This window comes from Microtus pennsylvanicus, chromosome 22 (genome assembly GCF_037038515.1).
Source record: "Microtus pennsylvanicus isolate mMicPen1 chromosome 22, mMicPen1.hap1, whole genome shotgun sequence".
Classification (NCBI taxonomy): Eukaryota; Metazoa; Chordata; class Mammalia; order Rodentia; family Cricetidae; genus Microtus; species Microtus pennsylvanicus.
In genome coordinates this window covers 9,730,802-9,747,851 of record NC_134600.1, presented here as the reverse complement: position 1 = coordinate 9,747,851, position 17,050 = coordinate 9,730,802, and the positions used below count along the sequence as shown (strand labels likewise).

The window sequence follows — 17,050 nt, the reverse complement described above, 5'->3', positions numbered from 1 at the left end:
TAAAAATACAATCAGCTTCTGTGGCCTAAGAGAGTCTGATAATTATAGAGGTTAATTAAAAACATGAAATATTCTTTTGGCTCCAATACATTTTATACACCAAATCTTCCAGGATCTGAAACTGAAATAATCATGTTTCACTGAGCTGTACTGTATTGCATTCAGTGTCTCACTTATACGAAATAATCATTACCTTATTTTAATACAGCTCATACAAAGAAAATGATGAAAAGTCCACTTACCCCACCTATTGTGATCCCGTCAATGAGGGCGACATATGGTTTCTGACAAGTAGCTAAACGAGAGAGAGCTTAAGTTAGAATATATAAACTACACATCTACTTTCCAAACAGTCACATCACGTATACTCTAGTTTCCCTGGCCAATGCTTAAAGGAATATCAAGGAAGACTTGTACGTGATTTGTAATGTGTATTTAAATGTCAATTCACTCACACTCATGATAAAATAATCATTGCTGCTTAATAACTGTCTTAAGTCAGAAGCAAATGAATGTTTTGTACTATGTGACAATTAAGAAAAATTATCAACATCTCTATTATAAACCACGCTTCCAGCTGTGCTTTAGGAACATACTTGCTTTCTATACAGTGAAAGCATCGGATACATGCAGAGAAGTACACCATGCAAGAACAATCCCAGAGGGGCTGGAGAGATGGCTCAGCAGTTAAGAGCATTGTCTGCTCTTCCAAAGGTCCTGAGTTCAATTCCCAGCAACCACATGGTGGCTCACAACCATCTGTAATGCAGTCTGGTGCCCTCTTCTGGCCTGCGGGCATACACGCAGAAAGAATATTGTATACATAATAAATAAATAAATATTTTTTTAAAAAAGAGAACAATCCCAGAGTGGGGTGACAAAACCCAGATTCCAGTCTCGGCTTGATTATGAAATAATGAGATAAACGCATGTGTTACATATGACATACACATGTCAGATAAGGGTGCTTCATGTACATCATCTGTGAATATGTGTCCTCATCTATAAAATAAGATTTAACACACATCTGATAAGGGTGCCTCATGAACATCATCTGGGAAATTGTGTCCTCGTCTATAAAATAAGATTTAACACACATCCTCAAACACTCCACCCTGCTTGAAAACCCCACTAGTCACCCACACTTTTACTATCTCTGTTTCCCTTCTCAGAGAGTTGGCAGAGAGAGCAGAGTAACATAAATTCCGGGGCTTCTGCCACAGCTTACTGTCAGCACTATCCCCGATGAAAGCCAGGATAAACCCACGTTCTGATACATCTGGGAATTCCTGAAGTATTCACAAACAAAGCACAACTCAGACTTCACACTCACAAGCTCTCTCTCTGCAGCTCTTTAGAAACCATAGAAGTTATTGGTTGTGGTGGAGGTAAATACACTGACTCCCTGCCAACTACTATAGAAGTGAGGTATTTCAAATATAAACTATTAGACAACAATTAATGTAGGACATGAAGCCATATCTTTTACTGACTATAATATCACTACATGCAGAAATTTTACCTTATGTTTTTTTTTGATACTATTAATATACTTTACACTGCCTAAACACCTTCTATTTCCTTTTTATCCCATGAAAAAGATGAGTGGTCATTATCCACATGGAATCACTTATATTCAAATTGTAATTAAACAACATTTAAAACTGAGTTTCTTGATTCCATCAGCCACATCTCACGTGTTCGGTGGTTCTCAAAATGGACAGCACACATGCAGCTTCACTCCTGGTTGATTTCCTAAAAACCATAGACTGTTGATGGTACTATGCTGTGAACCATAACTCCCCAAACATTCACAAAGATGACTCCTGTCAAAGAGCTCATTTCTCCCCAGGCTGGGTGGAACAAGTCACCGTCTTTCCAGTCCAAGCCTCCACAGGTCCTGACTGGCTGGACTCACTCTGTTCTCATAGCCACTCATTCTCATTCTCATATATTTTCTCTCTCTCTCTCTCTCTCTCTCTCTCTCTCTCTCTCTCTCTCTCTCTCTCTCTCTCTCTCTCTCTCTCTCTCTCTTCCCTCTCCTCCCTCCCTCTGTGTGTGTGTGTGTCTGTCTGTCTGTTTGTCTCAAGGCTAGGGAATAAACCTCAGGCCTTTGGGTTACATATTCCCAGACTTCTAAAAAAAATTTTTAGAACTAGACAAAACAATTATTAAGTTAAAAGAGAAGACTTTAAAAAATCCAAGAGTAATCAAAACAAAAGATGTGTACAAAAGTCTTCTATTTCTGGGAAATTTCAGAAACAGTGTGAAGCTATAGAGCATATCCATTCCATATATTGTTTAAAAATAAACTTAGCATTCGGTCACTAGAGTAGCAATAAACCATCTCTATCAGTAAAAACCAAATGACCTCGTATGTAAAAATGTAGGCTAGACAGTATTAGGTATACTGACAATGCTGGGCAGTCGAGAAGTAAAGGGTCAGCGACCAGCACTGAGCTTTGGATTTTACAGGTTGGATATACTGAATGTCTTGCAGTGTCTTCAACTTAGTTGCAGCTTATTTGGACACACTCCCATCCTAAGTCAGGGGATGTCTGCACACTGTTCGGTAAGTTGGTTTAACCACAACGTGTTGTTAATGTTCTAAAATCCCCTGAACACTAATGGTATTCCGCTATAAGCTCTAACTCCACAGATTCATGAGAGAAAGACTCGTATCAAAAAGGTCAGGAGGCCCCAGGTTAGTGAAGAACAAGCCCTGCGGTCTATAAAGACGGTGAGGCTCTGGTTGAAAAAAGGAATTACACTAAAGAAAACCACAAGAGGGCTGAACTGTAGCTTTACGATGCATTGTTCTTACAACAGCATGCAAAATCAGAATATTGCTACTATGTCTAGACTATAGATACAAATGCTGTATTAATTTATCTTTTCAAAATATGTTTGTCTGAGGTAAACTCTACTTCACTTACACAGAAACCTAGAATTCTGATTCTAAAGAGAATTCCCACTCCAGAGTTCCTGGAGAAACACAAAATGGTACTTCATTTTCTTTAGAAACTAGGAATACGTGTTTTCTTGTCTCCAGAGAAAGCTAGCTAAAGGATCAAGATTCCATATTTTCACATTGATTTTAGACAAACACAGAATAATTGTATCAGTATGACCAAAACATAGTAATGTCTCTTCGAGAGCACCTCCTGGCTGCAGTCTAACAAATCAGTGCTATCCCAGCTCTGGATTTCACTCTCAGAGCTCGGAGCGGATCCTACACATACCAATGGCATTGTTCAGGGTGTATTCTTCTCTGAAATAAACCCGAGTCAAATTCTGCTTTGCTCTTTTAGCTTCTGAGAGCACTAAACAAGGAAGGAAAAGAGAAAAAACAAAGAAAGAACAATTACAAATCATAAATATGGCTTCCAGTCAATACAGCCAGAGATACTAAAGTCCTGTCATCAGTAAATGCTAGAGGGAGGGGAACTTTCAGATGGCGTTAATGTTTGAAGCCACCTATGTTGGGGACATATTACCTTTTGTCAGAGACCCACAGTTCAATGTTAAAGTTTCAAAGAAAAAATTCTTCTTTTACTTATTGTGCTGTTAACATATGCATATGTACACAAGTGTTCATGCATGCACACGTGCATATACATATACACATACACAAACACAGATTTTCACCCACAGTTCCTGACTCCTTAAGTCCTTCAAGGTAGGTCACAGACACAAGAACTTATCCCTAAAGCAGGTCACAGTCTCTATATTCTTTTCTGTCAGGAGTCATGAGAGTTACAGCAGGTGACAGCTAGTGTTCAGATGTCCACCCAAGATGAGTGACTCTCTGATGGAGGTTGATCCTGTCCAGGCAAGGCCTGCAGGACCATCGACTCTGGAAACTGTTACATTTGCTAAGGCGGCTTGGTGTCTCCTCAATACCTGCACTGTAGTGTGCAATCTCCTGTGACGGGTATATGTAGTTCTTCCCGATACCTGCACTGTAGTGTGCAATCTCCTGTGATGTGTATATGTAGTTCTTCCCGATACCTGCACTGTAGTGTGCAATCTCCTGTGATGTGTATATGTAGTTCTTCCTGATACCTGCACTGTAGTGTGCAATCTCCTGTGATGTGAATATGTAGTCTTCCCAATACCTGCACTGTAGTGTGCAATCTCCTGTGATGTGTATATGTAGTTCTTCCCAATACCTGCACTGTAGTGTGCAATCTCCTGTGATGTGAATATGTAGTCTTCCCAATACCTGCACTGTAGTGTGCAATCTCCTGTGATGTGTATATGTAGTTCTTCCCAATACCTGCACTGTAGTGTGCAATCTCCTGTGATGTGAATATGTAATCTCATGATTGCATCTCAATCTTATGGGTACATATACCTGTGGGTGGTCAGGAAGATGACTTTTCATTTAGTTATATAGTTTTGATATGTAGAATATATTCTGGGCCATGCTTCATAACTGGATCTATTTGTCCCACAAGGACTGTGGACACTTAAAAAGCCTGTTTTATTCTTTGGCTCAGACTAACTGCATACCAATTAGCTCACTTTCACCTCAAAACAAGTTCAAACTAGACTAAAGGACTTTTGTAAACAGACCTTAAGTTTAAAACCTTACAGCTATGCACAAGGTCAGAGCTGCAGATGTCCAACTAAGGCTACCAAAGAAAAGCATGCCAATTCTTTGCTTGCCAAGTCTGTTAACAAAAGACCTATGTCTCAAAGCTTATCTCAGCGGACACTGCCCCTGCCCTCTGGTCACAGTCTCACATCTGTGACCTTGGACCCTTGTGTTGCCATGGCAATGGCTCAATCCCTATGGCAATGGCTCAATCCCTATTGCTTGCCCCAGAAATGTGCTTTTGACCAATGAGAGACAACTGTTGTAATTTATCACTTCAAGGCTCCTGGGAAAAAGAGTTCAGAGCAGGAAGAAGTGAGGAGAAGCAGCTAGGAGAATGTAGCAGTAATGGTCTGTCCTGTCCCTTTAAGAGACAAGCCTCACCCACCCCCTCGCCCCCTTCACCCTGCCTGCAGCCTGAGCTCCTCTCTTTCTCTCTCTCTCCTCTTCCCCTTCCTCTCCTTCACTTCCATAACCCACTAAATAAATGTCCTTTGCTGAGTTAGAGCCTCACTTAGCAACTCTAAGTCACTTTTCCCCAAGCCTTCTCAGAGTTCCTTTTAATTTTATTTTAAGCTAATTTCATTCAAATCAACTAATTATTTATTGTGGTGGTTTGAATGAAAAGGGCCCAGGTAGGCTCACAGGGAGTGGCACTATCAGGAGGAGGCGTGGCCTTGTTGGAGGAAGTGTCTCACTGGGGGCGGGCTTTGTGGTTGGAGAAGCTCAAGCCCAGGCTGTTTCACTCTCTTCCTGCTGCCTGCAGAGCCAGGTTTCTCTCCTTCTCCAGCACCCAATCTGCCTGCACACCATCAGTCAGTCCCAGTTAAATGTTTTCCTTATAGAGTTGCTGTGGGCATAGTGTCTCTTCACAGCGACAGAAACATTAACTAAGGCATATATATATTAAAATTAAATAACATTCACCTTTAATATTTTCCCGAGTATATACTTCCTTGTAGAATTTTCTAGAACTCACACTGTTTTGTGCATATAAACTAGAATAATCCTGGAATTTAAAACTACATTTATAAACCAGAATATAAAGTTAGTTCCATGCGGCATTTATATGTGAAAGGTCCCTCCACAGCCTCAGATACCTGAACACTTGGTCTAAGGCTGGTGGTTCTGTTTTGAGCGACTCTGGGAGGTACAGTCTTGCTGAAGAAACTGTCATTAGGGCAAGCTTTGAGGGGTCACGGTCTCACCCCACTTCTAGTTTATTTTCTGGGCTTCTGCCTGCACTGCTCTGGCTGCCATTCCTCCCGTCATGGACTGCCCGGGAACCATGTGCCAAAATAAACCCTTCCCCTGTGAGCTGCCAATGCTGCGTCACAGCCACAGAGACTCAAACGAGGACAACTCACAATGAGCAGCAGCCTCATCCACCCACGGGGCTTCCCTGTGTGGAGATGGTAACCGTGGCCACCACGCACTGGGCTTCCCTGTGTGGAGATGGTAACTGTGGCCCCCACACACTGGGCTTCCCTGTGTGAGAACAGACAGAACCGTGGCCCCCACACACTGGGCTTCCCTGTGTGGAGATGGTAACCGTGGCCACCACGCACTGGGCTTCCCTGTGTGGGAACAGACAGAACCATGGCCCCACTCTAAAGAACAGGCCCTCCCCAGGGGTGTGAACACTGTCTGAAAATATTCATGCTATGGTTCTTAAGGGCTAGAGCACAGGCATGCATGAGATCCTAGGTGTGCACACACACACAGTCACACAACACACAGACACAGGCACACACAGGCAAGCAAGCACACAGACACAGGTACACAGACATATAGGTACACGTACTCACACACATAGTCATACACATGGGATATCATAGACATGCAGACACAGGCATACCGGCACTCACATACATAGTCATAAGCACAAAGGCACACACATATGCATGCACACACATAGGCATGCACATGTGCATATTCAATTTATGTTGTGGGCAAAACCACAGTTCAGTTAACACAATATTTCAGTTATTTAAAACTGAGTGGGCATCTGAACTTGGTCCTGAATCTAGACTTTTTTTTTCCTGCCTACTCATAATGCAACGGCTTATAGAAACTTGCAAATTTGGTGAACAAATCAACCCAAAGTTTGTTGTTTTTTAATAATAAAACAAACATGCAAAATCAGAACACAGGGGAAAAAAAATCCCTGAACCCTACCAAATCCATAAGAAATGACATATAAACTGTAAAAACCTTTCTCAGCAGGGACAGCCATCAGTGATAGCAATGATTTCATAACTCTCATCACAAGAACAAACATTATCTTGAATAGTTAAATACATATGGACTAATTGAATATAAAAAGCAACTTTTTATCTATGTGTCTTTAAATACATAGAAGCATTAGCAATCGGCTCAAGGAGCACTTGCTCTGGACGGTGAGTGGTGGGGATGGGAAGTCCTCCACATGCACTGATGGGGATGTCATGGGGGACACGTGCCGTAAGAGGAAAACAAAGTACCTACATTTCAGCCCTGCACATGGGCAGGAAATAAAATCTCCATTCAAATGGTAACAATTTAACAATTGTAAAGAATTATTAACATACAGCAAATAATTCTAAAATGCAAATCCAATGAGAATCGCCTGACGCATCTAAAGAGCTTACTGGCTCCAGCAGGGTAAGGGCGCACAGTGGGCACTTTACCTCGGATGTCTCCTCCAGCACAGAAGGCCTTCCCTCCAGTTCCCTTTATGATGATCAGGAACGTCTCAGGGTCTTGTTCCCACTTCTACACAAACATAAAAGATGATGGTGGCTTAAGTTCATGTAAGACACATTCACATCCATATGTGTGTGCACGTGGCCTTTCCTAAGAGACATCCAGAGGAATGGATTCTACCCACTTAATTTTCTTTCTAAGTGCAATCTGTGTTCCAGAAAGAGCTGTCAAAGCTTTAATACTAAGATGAATAAACAGGTGCCTAATGACACTGTGTTATATACATTTATATACATTTGTCTAGTGAACACAGCCACCCAAAGAGTGGGGGCATGAGGTGCAGGAATAACTTTTCCCCATAGCAAGATAGCACTGTTATACCAGAAAAATAACTATTACACAGTTAAGTTATTTACCAAGTTTTTAAATATGTGGTGGATGGGGGTTTGGTGAGGTCAGGCAATAAACTGATCACGATGGGATTGTGGGGAGCCGGTCAGTGACGCAGTGTTCGCTTTATAACCACACTACGACAGATCACCGTTCTCATTTCCTCACAGCTGAGGAGAGTGGGGTGCAGAGACTGACGTGCCTCGTCAGTTACAGGGTTTAATACTCAGAAATCCAGGTGGGGTGCAGAGACTGACGTGCCTAGTCAGTTACAGGGTTTAATACTCAGAAATCCAGGTGGGGTGCAGAGACTGACGTGCCTCGTCAGTTACAGGGTTTAATACTCAGAAATCCAAGTTTCAAATACAAGCCTGACTTTCAGCCCTACACTTTCTAATGTCGTGATGTGGGAGGTAATATATGCTGTGAATATGTCTTACTGACATTGGTTAATAAAGAAGCTGCTTTCGGCCAATGGTTTAACAGAATATAGCCAGGCTGTAAAAGATATATATTGAGAGAGCAGGCAGAGTTGGGGAGACACCATGCAGCTGCCGCCAGAGACAGATCCTAGAACCTTGCCAGTAGGCTACAACCTTGTGGTGACGCACAGACTAATAGAGATGGGTTGATTTAAGATGTAAGAGCTAGCTAGAAATACGCATAAGCTATGGGCCAAACAGTACTGGAATTAATACAGATTTCTGTGTGATTACTTTGAGAGTCTGGGCAGTCGGGAAACAAACAAGTACCCTCTCTCAACAAATTTGCACCCAATGTGGGGCCACCAGAGGAGAAAGATGTGAGTTGCCAGTTGGAACCTTGACAGTAGGCCACAGACCTCATGGTATCTTGGTGCTGCCAGGAGCAGATGTGTCTCAATGTCATGAAAAATCCTAAGTTCTTAAACATTTTAAATGTCATATTCTGTAGTCTTTGAAAGATCTGAAGAATACCTATCCTTCTGAAATACATCTCTGTACATCCAGAAAACTTAACTACAAGTTAATATGACTACAAGCTTGACTATTATAGATGACTCTCTATTAACCTATATTTCTTAATTATACATTACATTTTTAAATGAGCTACATAAACACAATACCTTAATCAAGACCAGAAATATACATATAACAGAATTAATCTAAAATCCAACCATTTTGGTTACCTGGCCCTTTTTTGTCTATTTTTTAGTCTCTTTGCCCATGTAGTAGGGCCCCAGAGGGTCTAACAGGGAGATACCATATGGTGGGCAGACCAAAGAGCACGCCAGGAATATGCCTATGTGGCATGGCATGCTCCAGGAGCCAGAGAGGTACCCCTGTTCTCTCTCCTCACATGGCCGGATGCAGGACCATGTTCACTCTGGACTCTCCTGGATGTCCCTGTCTCTGTCTATGCCCTCTCTTCTATCTACGCAAACCTTCTCCATCCAGATGCAGGACCATGTTCACTCTGGACTCTCCTGGATGTCCCTGTCTCTGTCTATGCCCTCTCTTCTATCTACGCAAACCTTCTCCATCCGGATGCAGGACCATGTTCACTCTGGACTCTCCTGGATGTCCCTGTCTCTGTCTATGCCCTCTCTTCTATCTACAGCAAACCTTCTCCATCCGGATGCAGGACCATGTTCACTCTGGACTCTCCTGGATGTCCCTGTCTCTGTCTATGCCCTCTCTTCTATCTACGCAAACCTTCTCCATCATGCTGAGGAGCAGTCATGTCCTTCCTTGGTACTTCCTTTTTTCATTCATCTGGTGCCAAAACCCGGGACTGGCATATGTGAGTTCCCTTCCAAGGGACACAACCTCTCCAAACCAAGCTGATTTGACTCTCCTAAAAGGTGAATAGATCATTTGTTTCTGGTGGCTTCTGCCACCCACCATATTAGGCTTCAAATCTTAGAGTCTAAATTTTCAGTCATGTCTTCCCTCCATATACCTGTGGAGCCATCTCCTGCCTATGGTAAGTATACTCTCTCTAGATCCTAGAGCATGCAACACCCTACGGGATGCCTATCACATGGACATTTTCCTGCTATGTCCTCTGGGGCCTCACCACATGGGCTTTTCCTGATATGACCTCTAGGGGCCCCATCACATGGACAACCCCCTACTTACTAAGATGCTTACTCCTCTCCCTCTACTGGAATCCTCTCAGAGCTGAAGGTAACCCTCCCTATGGCAGAATTCCTTTTGCAACCCTTCCTCTTTTCCTTCTCAAACTCAGAAAATCTATAAAACCTTTCTGTCTCACTGCAAAGGGCTTGGCCTCAGTACAGCTCCCTGGCTAAATACAGCACACTTGAGTTCCAAATTCTCACAATTTTTAGCAGCTTCTGCCAGCACAGGCAATGGTCCCAAAGTACCTCTTCTAAGGCTTTTAAACTTTCCATTCTTAAACCTTTTATTTCTACAATTTCTCTGTGCTCTGCTCTCCAGAAACCTTTCAAGACTATTGTGTAAACAGTCCTCATCTCAGGACTTATAACTTCAATGGGTCTGGTTAAAGAATCTGAAAAATCTGTATCAAAAGTCAGCTTAAAGCTTGTAGCAAAAAGTAGTTAAAAAAATCTATACATAGATAATCTTAATTTGATACAACACATTATTCAACTCTTGGGATACAACTCTTGTTTAGAAGAATAGATGTTTTTTAAATAGCAACCATGTGGCTCTCTTCCATCTTAGCTGATGACCTCATCGAGATTTGAAAGTTACCACGTGACTGGCAGCCATCTTTAATAAGGTTAAAGAGGGTAAGACATGTAACTTCACTATCTCAATATGGCCATACGGCATAAAGCAGCGATTATGAAACTTCTTGTGCCTAAGGAGCTCTCTGGTCATCATTATGTCTCCTTTTTGGACTAAGGAGACACAGCAGGTTCCGTAAATAATTTGGATTGGTACGGATTTTTGTATGATGATAAAATGTTAAGGTTATAAAGGTTTACTCAGATTAACAAAAGCTGACTTAGAGAGATATATCTAACTACTTATGTCTTTGCTAACTGTTCAACACAAGGTTTCTAGAAAATTTAAATAAGCAACAATATAAGTTTAATGAATGCTTGAGCTAAGGCTTCACCTCAGCTCCTGGCATCCATGCATCCAAAAAGTCTGGAATGTTTGAATGGAACTTTCCATCCCACGCCCCCTCCTCTGGGAGTTGCCTCAGTCCAGACTCCACCTTCCATAAAGTCTGCCAAAAGATGACCTCTCCCTGAAGAGGCTCACGACCACTCCCACAGGGTATTTAAACTGCCCCACTGGGGAATGAACATGTGGTTTTCCAGTCTTCCTTCCCATCTCCTCTCTGAGGACTGGAAGGCTACTCAGGGGCGCTGGCATCCATTAAATCTGGGCTTTTTCTAATTCAGTTTGATTTGGATTATTGCTTTGGCGGAGAGGTCTATTGGAACATAAAAACTTTTCAGTAAATAAGCAGAAAAGTTCCCAGTGTCCCCATGGACTGATTTATGGTTTAAAGTTTTATTTTGATTACTGTAATTTAGACAAAGCAGCGCACAAGAGCTCAGGTGGAAAGGGTTTTTAATTGCAGGAAAGTGATGAGAAGAAGGGGGAGTGGGAGGGGAGAAGGGAGACCATCTTCTGGGAAAAGGAGTGGCAGAAGAGAGGAGAATGAGACAGACAGACAGACAGGCAGGCAGAGACAGAGAGAAAGAGATGGGAAGTGAGCAGGGTCTTTTTAAAAGGGAACACAGTGCATGTGTACAGTGCTCTTGGTGGCTACAAGTGAATACACAGTGCATGTGTACAGTGTTCTTACTGCTACAAGTGAATACACAGTGCATGTGTACAGTGTTCTTACTGCTACAAGTGAATACACAGTGCATGTGTACAGTGTTCTTACTGCTACAAGTGAATACACAGTGCATGTGTACAGTGCTCTTACTGCTACAAGTGAATACACAGTGCATGTGTACAGTGTTCTTACTGCTACAAGTGAATACACAGTGCATGTGTACAGTGCTCTTACTGCTACAAGAGAATACATAGTGCATGTGTACAGTGCTCTTGGTGGCTACAAGTGAACACACAGTGCATGTGTACAGTGTTCTTAGTGCTACAAGTGAATACACAGTGCATGTGTACAGTGTTCTTACTGCTACAAGTGAATACACAGTGCATGTGTACAGTGTTCTTGGTGGCTACAAGTGAATACACAGTGCATGTGTACAGTGTTCTTGGTGGCTACAAGTGAACACACAGTGCATGTGTACAGTGCTCTTGGTGGCTACAAGTGAACACACAGTGCATGTGTACAGTGTTCTTAGTGCTACAAGTGAATACACAGTGCATGTGTACAGTGTTCTTAGTGGCTACAAGTGAATACACAGTGCATGTGTACAGTGCTCTTGGTGGCTACAAGTGAACACACAGTGCATGTGTACAGTGTTCTTAGTGCTACAAGTGAATACACAGTGCATGTGTACAGTGTTCTTAGTGGCTACAAGTGAATACACAGTGCATGTGTACAGTGCTCTTACTGCTACAAGTGAATACACAGTGCATGTGTACAGTGTTCTTAGTGCTACAAGTGAATACACAGTGCATGTGTACAGTGTTCTTAGTGGCTACAAGTGAATACACAGTGCATGTGTACAGTGCTCTTACTGCTACAAGTGAATACACAGTGCATGTGTACAGTGTTCTTACTGCTACAAGTGAATACACAGTGCATGTGTACAGTGTTCTTACTGCTACAAGTGAATACACAGTGCATGTGTACAGTGTTCTTGGTGGCTACAAGTGAATACACAGTGCATGTGTACAGTGTTCTTGGTGGCTACAAGTGAATACACAGTGCATGTGTACAGTGTTCTTAGTGCTACAAGTGAACACACAGTGCATGTGTACAGTGCTCTTACTGCTACAAGTGAATACACAGTGCATGTGTACAGTGCTCTTACTGCTACAAGTGAACACACAGTGCATGTGTACAGTGTTCTTACTGCTACAAGTGAATACACAGTGCATGTGTACAGTGTTCTTGGTGCTACAAGTGAATACACAGTGCACGTGTACAGTGTTCTTACTGCTACAAGTGAATACACAGTGCATGTGTACAGTGCTCTTGGTGGCTACAAGTGAACACACAGTGCATGTGTACAGTGTTCTTACTGCTACAAGTGAATAGACAGTGCATGTGTACAGTGCTCTTACTCTACAACTGAATACATAGTGCATGTGTACAGTGTTCTTACTGCTACAAGTGAATACACAGTGCATGTGTACAGTGTTCTTACTGCTACAAGTGAATACACAGTGCATGTGTACAGTGTTCTTACTGCTACAAGTGAATACACAGTGCATGTGTACAGTGCTCTTACTGCTACAAGTGAATACACAGTGCATGTGTACAGTGTTCTTAGTGCTACAAGTGAATACATAGTGCATGTGTACAGTGCTCTTACTCTACAAGTGAACACACAGTGCATGTGTACAGTGTTCTTAGTGCTACAAGTGAATACACAGTGCATGTGTACAGTGTTCTTAGTGCTACAAGTGAATACACAGTGCATGTGTACAGTGTTCTTACTGCTACAAGTGAATACACAGTGCATGTGTACAGTGTTCTTGGTGGCTACAAGTGAATACACAGTGCATGTGTACAGTGTTCTTGGTGGCTACAAGTGAACACACAGTGCATGTGTACAGTGCTCTTGGTGGCTACAAGTGAACACACAGTGCATGTGTACAGTGTTCTTAGTGCTACAAGTGAATACACAGTGCATGTGTACAGTGTTCTTAGTGGCTACAAGTGAATACACAGTGCATGTGTACAGTGCTCTTGGTGGCTACAAGTGAACACACAGTGCATGTGTACAGTGTTCTTAGTGCTACAAGTGAATACACAGTGCATGTGTACAGTGTTCTTAGTGGCTACAAGTGAATACACAGTGCATGTGTACAGTGCTCTTACTGCTACAAGTGAATACACAGTGCATGTGTACAGTGTTCTTAGTGCTACAAGTGAACACACAGTGCATGTGTACAGTGCTCTTACTACTACAAGTGAATACACAGTGCATGTGTACAGTGCTCTTACTGCTACAAGTGAACACACAGTGCATGTGTACAGTGTTCTTACTGCTACAAGTGAATACACAGTGCATGTGTACAGTGTTCTTGGTGCTACAAGTGAATACACAGTGCATGTGTACAGTGTTCTTACTGCTACAAGTGAATACACAGTGCATGTGTACAGTGCTCTTGGTGGCTACAAGTGAACACACAGTGCATGTGTACAGTGTTCTTACTGCTACAAGTGAAGAGACAGTGCATGTGTACAGTGCTCTTACTCTACAAGTGAATACATAGTGCATGTGTACAGTGTTCTTACTGCTACAAGTGAATACACAGTGCATGTGTACAGTGTTCTTACTGCTACAAGTGAATACACAGTGCATGTGTACAGTGTTCTTACTGCTACAAGTGAATACACAGTGCATGTGTACAGTGCTCTTACTGCTACAAGTGAATACACAGTGCATGTGTACAGTGTTCTTAGTGCTACAAGTGAATACATAGTGCATGTGTACAGTGCTCTTACTCTACAAGTGAACACACAGTGCATGTGTACAGTGCTCTTGGTGGCTACAAGTGAATACATAGTGCATGTGTACAGTGCTCTTACTCTACAAGTGAATACACAGTGCATGTGTACAGTGCTCTTACTCTACAAGTGAATACACAGTGCATGTGTACAGTGCTCTTGGTGGCTACAAGTGAATACATAGTGCATTTGTACAGTGCTCTTACTCTACAAGTGAATACACAGTGCATGTGTACAGTGTTCTTACTGCTACAAGTGAATACACAGTGCAGTGTACAGTGTTCTTACTGCTACAAGTGAATACACAGTGCATGTGTACAGTGCTCTTACTCTACAAGTGAATACACAGTGCATGTGTACAGTGTTCTTACTGCTACAAGTGAATACACAGTGCAGTGTACAGTGTTCTTACTGCTACAAGTGAATAAACAGTGCATGTGTACAGTGCTCTTACTCTACAAGTGAATACACAGTGCATGTGTACAGTGTTCTTACTGCTACAAGTGAATACACAGTGCAGTGTACAGTGTTCTTACTGCTACAAGTGAATACACAGTGCATGTGTACAGTGCTCTTACTGCTACAAGTGAATACACAGTGCATGTGTACAGTGTTCTTACTCTACAAGTGAATACACAGTGCATGTGTACAGTGCTCTTGGTGGCTACAAGTGAATACATAGTGCATGTGTACAGTGCTCTTACTCTACAAGTGAATACACAGTGCATGTGTACAGTGCTCTTACTCTACAAGTGAATACACAGTGCATGTGTACAGTGCTCTTGGTGGCTACAAGTGAATACATAGTGCATGTGTACAGTGCTCTTACTCTACAAGTGAATACACAGTGCATGTGTACAGTGTTCTTACTGCTACAAGTGAATACACAGTGCATGTGTACAGTGTTCTTACTGCTACAAGTGAATACACAGTGCATGTGTACAGTGTTCTTACTGCTACAAGTGAATACATAGTGCATGTGTACAGTGCTCTTACTCTACAAGTGAACACACAGTGCATGTGTACAGTGCTCTTACTCTACAAGTGAACACACAGTGCATGTGTACAGTGTTCTTACTGCTACAAGTGAATACACAGTGCATGTGTACAGTGTTCTTACTGCTACAAGTGAATACATAGTGCATGTGTACAGTGCTCTTACTCTACAAGTGAACACACAGTGCATGTGTACAGTGCTCTTACTCTACAAGTGAACACACAGTGCATGTGTACAGTGTTCTTGGTGCTACAAGTGAATACACAGTGCATGTGTACAGTGTTCTTGGTGGCTACAAGTGAACACACAGTGCATGTGTACAGTGTTCTTGGTGGCTACAAGTGAACACACAGTGCATGTGTACAGTGCTCTTGGTGGCTACAAGTGAATACACAGTGCATGTGTACAGTGTTTTAGTGCTACAAGTGAATACACAGTGCATGTGTACAGTGTTCTTAGTGCTACAAGTGAATACACAGTGCATGTGTACAGTGTTCTTACTGCTACAAGTGAATACACAGTGCATGTGTACAGTGTTCTTACTGCTACAAGTGAATACACAGTGCATGTGTACAGTGTTCTTACTGCTACAAGTGAATACATAGTGCATGTGTACAGTGCTCTTACTGCTACAAGTGAATACACAGTGCATGTGTACAGTGTTCTTACTGCTACAAGTGAATACACAGTGCATGTGTACAGTGTTCTTACTGCTACAAGTGAATACACAGTGCATGTGTACAGTGTTCTTACTGCTACAAGTGAATACACAGTGCATGTGTACAGTGTTCTTACTGCTACAAGTGAATACATAGTGCATGTGTACAGTGCTCTTACTGCTACAAGTGAATACACAGTGCATGTGTACAGTGTTCTTGGTGGCTACAAGTGAATACACAGTGCATGTGTACAGTGTTCTTGGTGCTACAAGTGAATACACAGTGCATGTGTACAGTGTTCTTACTGCTACAAGTGAATACACAGTGCATGTGTACAGTGCTCTTGGTGGCTACAAGTGAATACACAGTGCATGTGTACAGTGTTCTTACTGCTACAAGTGAATACATAGTGCATGTGTACAGTGTTCTTAGTGCTACAAGTGAATACACAGTGCATGTGTACAGTGTTCTTGGTGGCTACAAGTGAATACACAGTGCATGTGTACAGTGTTCTTGGTGCTACAAGTGAACACACAGTGCATGTGTACAGTGCTCTTAGTGCTACAAGTGAATACACAGTGCATGTGTACAGTGTTCTTGGTGGCTACAAGTGAACACACAGTGCATGTGTACAGTGTTCTTAGTGCTACAAGTGAACACACAGTGCATGTGTACAGTGTTCTTGGTGGCTACAAGTGAATACACAGTGCATGTGTACAGTGTTTTAGTGCTACAAGTGAATACACAGTGCATGTGTACAGTGCTCTTACTGCTACAAGTGAATACACAGTGCATGTGTACAGTGTTCTTGGTGGCTACAAGTGAATACACAGTGCATGTGTACAGTGTTCTTGGTGCTACAAGTGAATACACAGTGCATGTGTACAGTGTTCTTGGTGCTACAAGTGAATACACAGTGCATGTGTACAGTGTTCTTAGTGCTACAAGTGAATACATAGTGCATGTGTACAGTGTTCTTACTGCTACAAGTGAATACATAGTGCATGTGTACAGTGTTCTTGGTGCTACAAGTGAATACACAGTGCATGTGTACAGTGTTCTTAGTGCTACAAGTGAATACACAGTGCATGTGTACAGTGTTCTTACTGCTACAAGTGAATACACAGTGCATGTGTA

At 42.2% G+C, this 17,050-nt stretch overlaps 1 protein-coding gene across 1 annotated transcript in view; it reads right to left on the bottom strand.

The window, feature by feature from the left end:
* Hibch (3-hydroxyisobutyryl-CoA hydrolase) overlaps positions 1-17,050 on the bottom strand; it is a 53,041-nt gene that overhangs the window by 20,592 nt on the left and 15,399 nt on the right. The window contains exons 4-6 of the mRNA XM_075956509.1: positions 7,270-7,354; positions 3,243-3,323; positions 243-295 (exon numbers count right to left, since the gene is read on the bottom strand). Coding sequence (XP_075812624.1) covers positions 243-295; positions 3,243-3,323; positions 7,270-7,354 — 219 coding nt within the window. The remainder of the gene's footprint in view (positions 1-242; positions 296-3,242; positions 3,324-7,269; positions 7,355-17,050) is intronic.